The 8,524-nt window shown below is 34.0% G+C and overlaps 1 protein-coding gene across 1 annotated transcript; it reads right to left on the reverse strand.

The window, feature by feature from the left end:
• Positions 1–6,260: 6,260 nt before the first annotated feature.
• On the reverse strand, positions 6,261–6,816 carry LOC108977298 (the record flags this gene model as incomplete). Its single annotated transcript, XM_018946911.1, has 2 exons — positions 6,429–6,816; positions 6,261–6,372 (listed from the first exon to the last, which is right to left on the reverse strand). Coding segments are annotated over exons 1-2 (490 nt in total), but the record flags the coding sequence as incomplete, so codon positions are not given.
• Between the last annotated feature and the right edge of the window lie 1,708 nt (positions 6,817–8,524).

Genomic DNA, 8,524 nt, shown 5'->3' on the forward strand with positions numbered 1-8,524 from the left:
AATGGAACAAACTGGACGAAGAAGAGAAAAGCCAAATAAAAAGTGGAGCGAAAAAGAAATCCAAAATATACTGGATTACTTGCAGGAAGCTCCGGAAGTAGAGGTAAGTGAAAATTTCGTTGTGAGTACCGATTTAACAATTTGTATACTAGAAATAACTTTTTCTGATGTCGGCGAAGAAATTTCGTCTGCCATGGACATTGGCAAGAACGAAAATCTGCCATCAGACACTGGAAGTGAAATGTCAAATATTCCAGAAGACGGCAACATTGTTGGGTATATATAATATATATATAGTATATTCAATAATATTCTGTAGTGATTGACGGATCTGAAACTTCATCGAACCAGTAATACTTAAAACGTATATATAGCATACAGCTGACAAGAAACCAATTGCTTTTTTTTTTTGTCAGAGAGACGCATCCTTAGCTGCTTAATTTAATTTCGGTTCCATCAAAACTATTTTAGATCGTTAAATCTCATCGAGCCAATATATTTAAGATTAGATTGCAGACGCAAGAACACTCTAAAGATTGTTGTTATCGATATAGTTACTGTAGTATACCTTAAGCGGACCCATGAAAGTTTTGTCCAGTGGCTGCAATTTGTGTGTAGAGTGTGGAAGCAAGGACAGAATAACAACTTCATTTTTACAGGCTAAGTCCAATAATTCAATATTTCTCATGTGACTATAATGCCCATCTAAAATAAGTAAAATAGGTTGATGTTTGCTTGGCTTTGTGAACTCTAAAAAATGTTTAAACCATTCTGTAAAAATTGGTATTTGCACCCATCCAGAAAGATGACACGACGATTTTGCTCCAGGTGGTGCATCCTTCATAAGGAGTGGATGATTGTTTTTCCTTGGGAAAATAAAATATGGCGACACGAAGGATCCATCAGCGCTCATGCCCGTTATAACAGTAATGAGGGATCCGCGCTCTGCGGAAGTCATAACGCCCATTTGCCTTTTTCCTTTTTGTGCAACTACTTTTGGTTGTCAACACTGCACCACTGACAATCCTGTTTCGTCTACATTCCAAATACTTGTCGCTGAAAAACTGTGTTTGATATATTCACCTTCCAATAAGTTGAAAAACGAAGCCACATTTTCACGATTAAATACCTTTGCTCTATCAAACAATGTACCAGTTGGTGATCGACAGCTTAATTTTTCTCTATGTCTTTTGCAAAATGCGTCTTTTCYTGCACATTTTTGCAAAGTATTAAATTTATTCGGTATGTCGTTTCTTGTTGAAATTTGGAATGCAAGCGACCTCAAATCCCATCTCGTTAGCCCCCAAAAGCGAAACAAAGCGTATTTAACTATATTGCTTTCTATCTCTGGGGTAAAGACTGGTTTTGGTCCGAGTTTTGCTGAAAGAAGCTCCTCTGTCGGCTTTCACTTCTGGCCATGTGTTGCAGTGTGGTGTGTGGAACATCGAAGACTTTTGCGGCCAGTAAAATACCCATTTCTTCGTTTCTAACAGCGGCAACGGCCTTGCGCATGTTTTCGCTACTCCACTGYCTTTGTAAACCTTTATTCAGCATGATTGCTGTAAGATTCCACCATTAAATTTAAGCAATAACCTATTGATAATACAGAAGGGTAATATGGTACACTATATCAAATTGGCCGGTCACAAATGTACCATATTAGCCCCTTTTTAGTTTTCTATTATTTTAATTTTTTTTAAGACCAAACCTTTATTTAGCTTAAAACTCATCTTTTTATAATGAAATATGGACTTTATTTTATCGATAAACAATATATTTGTTTTGATGAGTTTGTTTTTGCTACACTATCTTAACAAGTCAGACATGCGAATTCACGTGTTTTTAACAACTGAGAGAGAACTGAACTGCTGTCAGTTTTGTAATTTTTTTTCTATTACTCTTTCTTTATTTAACAGCTGATTTCGAAGTCGGCGTTGCCATAGCGCAAGTAGTTTAAGAGAAAAGCAGGTGTRCCATATTAGCCGCCTATACCATAATACCCGAAGTTACTCTATATATATATATATATAATATTAATATTTCCTAAATTATTAGGTTAACAAAAAGTTGCAATATATTTTTGAAGATCATTCACATTCCTACAAAATTCATACAATGGATATTTTTCATATGGTTGGAAGCGAGTTATGAATTTTTTTTCTGAAAATTAGCAAATTGGAAAACTTTGAGGAGGCGGACTTTCCCATTACTATTAAACTAAACCAATTTTTAAGCCTACCAAGCGAAAGAGCACTCATTGTTTTTTCGATTCACCCCATTATATACTCGTTTTGAAAGTAAAGTAAAGATCTGGTTTGATTTCACTAGCTTTTGACATTTTTCAGGTAAACTGAAAAGCTATTTTCAGCAATTTTCTTAATATATAACACAAACTTAATCCGCTCGCTCTTTGTTGTCAAGGATATCATTTATCATGATAACAATATAAAGGAATAGTGCAATGAAAGGAATGGGCAATCTACATTTTTTATTGACATCGTAATAGCAGGAACAGTCAAAAACGCTACTGCCTTCCTTCCTCATCGGCAAAATGTGTGAGCAGTGAAAAACGTGCCAAAAACGCAGAATTCAGCCATCTTTGTTTGTTTTCATTTGCACAATGTTGCCATTGCTCAATATGCATATATAGTTTTGTACACATCTATGTTTTCAATTACAATTTTTTATAATATAAAATATCAAAACTGAAAGCAAACTATTAAGAATAGTTTATACATTTATAAATAATAGCATTCGACTATAATTTTGAGTTATTTTAAGAAAATTTAAAATATATTGAACAGATTGAATTATAAAAGTTGATAATTACTACTGTATATAGAATTGGCAACCCTGGGTTGTGAGAGAGCAATCAGCTGACACGTTTAAACGGCAAAAACCAAAATGCTGTAGATTCTCACGTCATCCGACGCCAAAGAGAGAAGGGAGTAGCGTTTTTCACTGGGCACTTACACTGCGCGCCCATAAGATAGGTCGAATCAACTGACACGACCCACGATTCTGCGTTTTGACTGTTTCTGCTATAAACCACTTAAAGAATAGTATATACATAAATATTCATCATATATATTATGTATATATGTACATCGTCACTGTTTTTACATCTGCACCGTATATCGTTACACATATGTGTATATGCTTCTTGTTATAGTGAGTAACAGTACGGAAGTAGAGCAGAAGAGGGCGGGTCTCACGCCCTTTATGTAATCATATTGTAATATCGACGACTAATATCCAAATACTCGTAAGAAAACACTTGATCGTTCCTATTAAATTTTGCATTATTTTATGCAATGCTTCAGGAATATTTTTTAGCTATTCACTAATCTCAAACTATGATTCAACCTTTTCTTATTCAGTTACAACTACCACTATATACTATATATGTGTATGTAAACAAAAATCAGTGCAAGTAGCTGTGCGATTTTATTTGTTATACTTATATATGTATATACATAAATTGCGAAATATCAGGGTGATTTGGCAAAAAAGGACCCCGTTAGGACTAAAGGAAAAGAAGTGCAAATTTTCAAGTCTTTCCGGGCGGTGGTTCGGACATAATGCGCGGACATACAAAATAAGAGTTTTATTTTTAGTTATAAGAGAAATAGAAAAATTCAGTTAATTTTGCTTGGTTGTTTCTATATTGATTTTTATATGTGATATAAGGCCAACTAGAAGTTTGAAAATGTCATGTTGGATATATGGGAGATATGTAAGTTGTAGTATTTTATCTATTTTTGACATTACTACTTATTATGCGTGTTTACGGTATATTGGCTTATCAAAATATATCTCAGCTTTTATACTGACCTAGAACCATTGCCTACTCACCGTTTTTCCTTCTTTATTCACAATAGTTAAATTTTTTGTAGAAAAAAGTAGTTGGTAATAACGAAAAATCTTACTTTGACAGATGAAAATGTAAACCAATTAAAATTTCAGGTTTTTGTGGCTAGGTATTGAGCTAAAATTAAGACAAATATGAACATTTAATTTTAGTTTTTTGCATTCTATACCTCAAATGAACAAAGTTAATATATTTATAAAGTATCTTAATATTCCGTAGACAAATTAAGAAGTGTAAACTAACTTTTTATCTACCATATGCTGGATACTTTGAAATAAACTGAATATCAATTGACTGTTCTTGCCCGCATTTTCAACACACTTTGTTTGTTTTTAAGTGAAAATAAAAAATTAGCTTAGTGAATTTTATTTATGAACGATTCAATTACAACACGCCTATTATTTAACAGAAACAAATGCCCTTAYCTTCACCAATATACAAGGGTGATTAATTTCGAGGATCCCTCCGTTACAAAAAAAACCACAAACTTCAAATTTACTAAGGAATGTTTATTATGATTCGAAAGATTTTTTGGCATTTATTTTTATGTGTTTCTAATGTTGGCGCGGCTACGTCGCCATGACTTTTTCGATCCAATTTTCGGCATTTCGACATGTAACTGGCGAATTAGATGCGTGATGTTTTGCTCCAAGGCCTGAATTGAAGCAAGATTGTTCGAACAGACTTTACAAAAACACAGAAAAAAGTTTAACGGTACGATATCACACGATTTTGGGTAGTCAATTGACCGAACCAAAAGCGGAAAATATCTCCCCACTGAAGTGGCGACTTGTTGTTGGAACCAAATGTCGCTGAGATCTTGAGCTTGAGACACCAAATAATTATCATAACGCGATAACAGTAGCTACTGACGGCATCATTCCTGAAGAAATATGGGCCGATGATTCCATCAGCTCACAACCCACACCTTACCGCTGTTATTTTCTGGATTAAATGCAAGCTTTTGAATCTGTTCAGGTTGCTCTTCGTTCCAAATACGGCAATTTTTTACATACCCATTGAATCAGAAATTGGCCCAATCGCTGAAAAAATTTGGCTAGGAAATATCAAATCTTCTTGGGACTATTCAAAAGCCCATAGAGCGCAGCGATGTCACTTGGAATGGTCGAGCAACTCCAATTCTTGTAAAAGCTGTATTTTGTACGCCTTCAGTTTAAAACCTCAACGTAAAATGCGCCAAGTCGTTCCACACGTCAGACCGAGTTGKTGCGAATGACGCCCAATTTAAGTCTCCCCGGTCTTCGTGCACAATCTCCGCAATGGCTGCTATATTTCTCTTACTTCGGTCGAATATTATCTTTACGACTCAGGAGCCATACAAATTTAAGGCTATTGAAAAAAGTACCTCGACTTAGATAAGCCATCATAATAGTAAAGTTAACGGAATGTTTGAAAATCTTTTCAACCTATAATATTTACTTTATCCACATATGTGCATCGTTATTAGAAAACCACGCTCACTCAATTTTATTAAAATAACTTACTTGTATCTAACCAGGAAAGGACTCTCTCCATGAATCTTAATTACTATATATACATATCTCAATCATTTACAATTGTGTTACATAAGAAGCAGGCATAGTTGTTGTCCAAATTTCGCACTGCAATACCGAATATGGTTGAAATTGGTCGAGTTGTTCCGGCGATATGAGATTTCAATTAAACGTGGGTGCTGCATTGCTTCTATAAAGTTATCCAGTGGTAGTAACTAATTTATTGCACTTTTACTGATTTTTACCAAAATTCTTATAACTATAAAGGAGGAGTAGACGGTGTTATAATTCGAAACACCAATTTCCACAAGGTAGATAGGAATGTTGAAAATATTCGTTGTACTAAATAAATACCTTATATCTTAATTTAGAGTTAGAGTTATAGTACTTTATATACGACGCTTTCTGAGAGGAGCAATGGAACGATTCAGTCCATTTGCAATACCAATTCCGCTTGGGTGCCAGGGAATATGTGTACGCCGACGGGTTTTCACTCTCACTAAATGCTTCAATTCATCATATTTAGGAACATCAATCATTCTAACTGATTTTTCCACCGGAACATTTTGGCGTTATATTAAAAAAATTTTATTATTTCTTCGGACGCATCTATATTTTCTATTCCCTTTTTTAACGCCAAAGTCAAATACCGTCTTATTTTATGGAATATTTAATTTTCGTCTCTCTATTTAACTTTAAGTATATCGATATAAGTTTGAACATATACCCAAGTTATAAACACATTCAAAACTATACAAAAATAGTAAATTTCTGGGTGTTGTATAAGGTAATCATAGAGAAATATAGCAATTATAAGGGTAGGTATTTTATCAATGTAATGTGATGATTTGAAAGCATTTTCTTAATGAACATACCTGACTTAAATTTTTGCAATTTTCGTATTTGATTGGAAGATGTCCCATTTTGGGAATTCTGTGATGTATCATCGACTAACTGAGTTCTATTCGAATCATTGAGTTTCAAAGACTAAAATAATTATTTTATTATTTTATGTATGAAAAAAAAAATTGTATTGGTCATACCTCAGAAAATTCCAATGGATACATCATTACTGGCTCCCCTCTGCTAATTTCAATTAAATAAGGTGACATGATTTTAGCCTTTGACCTCTGTTTTGAATCAAATATTTCATCCAGTATTAGAAATTGGTCGACGTTTTCAAGGTTAAAGCTGGGGTTGACACGAATGTTTACCAACAAATGCCTCCGAATTTGTTGGTGGTTTTCCAACTGCTCTCGGTTGTCCTTCTTAAGTTTTTTAGAGCACTCCAATAGTGCAGCAGTAATAATTGGAACTGCCTCCGGAGTCATAGAATAAGGTTCTATGAAACCACGTTTGGATCCATTAACCTTCCTAGACAATAATAATAATACCACCAATATTCGGCTTGTTATTTCCATTTTAGTTTTGAAATAGCTGAACACAAAAATAAAGAAATTATTTTTATAATGATTTTTTAATCAATGTGATATCTGTACGCACGTAAAGAAATAAATGGAGTCAATATTCGAATGCTCCTAAATAAAAATTGAAAACAGAAAATCMGAAATTTTTTTTTCGTATTTTGTCAGTGCTATCAATCACAATGTGTCTATCATATAGTGCTGGAAAGTTTAGATACATTTAACCAAAAAATTAAATTCGGGGAAGTTGAAAAAAAAAGTCACGGTTGTTTAAGAATGAGTGAAAATAATGAAGAAATTCGCTATATTTTGAAATTTTTGTAYAAAAAGGAAAGAACGAAACGCAAGCCAATGAAATGTGTGAAGTTTATGGAGACGATGGTGTATCAATTCGTGAAGCGTAACACAACAAAATGTAACATATTTGTTTACTGTTTATTAGTACAAATATAAAAAAAAAATAAGTTGAGGTTTGATTAGCAATACGAATAGACTTTTTCGACTACCAAATTTTTATTTGGAATGAACGTTCATTCGATACAAGCTACATTCATAGAGTGTTGAAATTCATATACTATATACATATATTGTGGCTCCAGCTATAAAGCGACAGTTACAACTGTGATTAGATTATTAGGTATAATTATATGCGACATATTCCAGAGAAAGACGCTCCTGGTTTAAATTAAGTTACCCATAATGTTTCACGCCCATTGGCTAAGGTTGACATCGCATCTCTTGAAACCTTCAAATTCCATTTTTTTTTTTTTTTTGTAAAACTGTATGCGTCTTTTCTTTTTGTCCTAGTTTGAAGGTGAGTTGTACTACTTCATACTTTTTCGTTGATGTTTTTGAGCCCTCTGTCAGCAAGCGCAGAGGCCGAAATCCGAGAGGGCGTCGGAATGTTCTGAAAGCGATATTTAGCGATTGAAAAGTTATTTGAGAATTTTCGCTATACACCATACAAAGGAAATTTTACCAGATTCTGTGAAGAGGTGAAGGGTTGGCGTATCCAAGCAATATCTTGAAGGTAACAACTTCAGTTGCCTTATTTAGGCAGAAGCAATTAGGGGCTCTGATAAAATACTTATTCGCGAATTGCAACCTGAATTGTTGTGCATTTTGGCTCTTCGTAACGTTCCAGATGTGATAACAATAATTAACATAGTACAAAAAGCGGGAAATTATGAAGAACTTGCAAACTTTGTTAAAAACAAATACTATAAGAATAGAAATGAAAATAAAAACCGATATCCTGATTCGATCACACTTAAAACGGATGCACCTAATCATGCTGACTATCAACCTATATACCCACAATGTCATCAGCCATTACAGCTTAATTTTAACCAATACCACTACCAACAAAGTCAGGTTTATACATAGCAAAGTTCTAATACACAACTAAGTACGGACTTAACCACTTAACCCGCACTTAACCCTTATATATTGCGACAACAACTCATACTCGAAACAAACTGTTATGCGACATAGCCCATCAGACAACTTAGAAAAGCTGAAAAAAAGTTCTATTGATAAACTAAGATTACAACACGACAATTTTTTTGGAACAGTACTTCGAATACAACCAATACCCACGCCAGTATAACAGTGGACAACAAGAGGAACTATCCCACCAAATCAAAATAATTTTCTATCCAGTGCAAATTTCGTTAAAGAAGTTAGTTAGGTAAGTTCGAGTCCGCTCAAAAACA

This window comes from Bactrocera latifrons, unplaced genomic scaffold (assembly GCF_001853355.1).
Source record: "Bactrocera latifrons isolate USDA-ARS-PBARC rearing strain unplaced genomic scaffold, ASM185335v1 scaffold_863, whole genome shotgun sequence".
Taxonomy (NCBI): Eukaryota; Metazoa; Arthropoda; class Insecta; order Diptera; family Tephritidae; genus Bactrocera; species Bactrocera latifrons.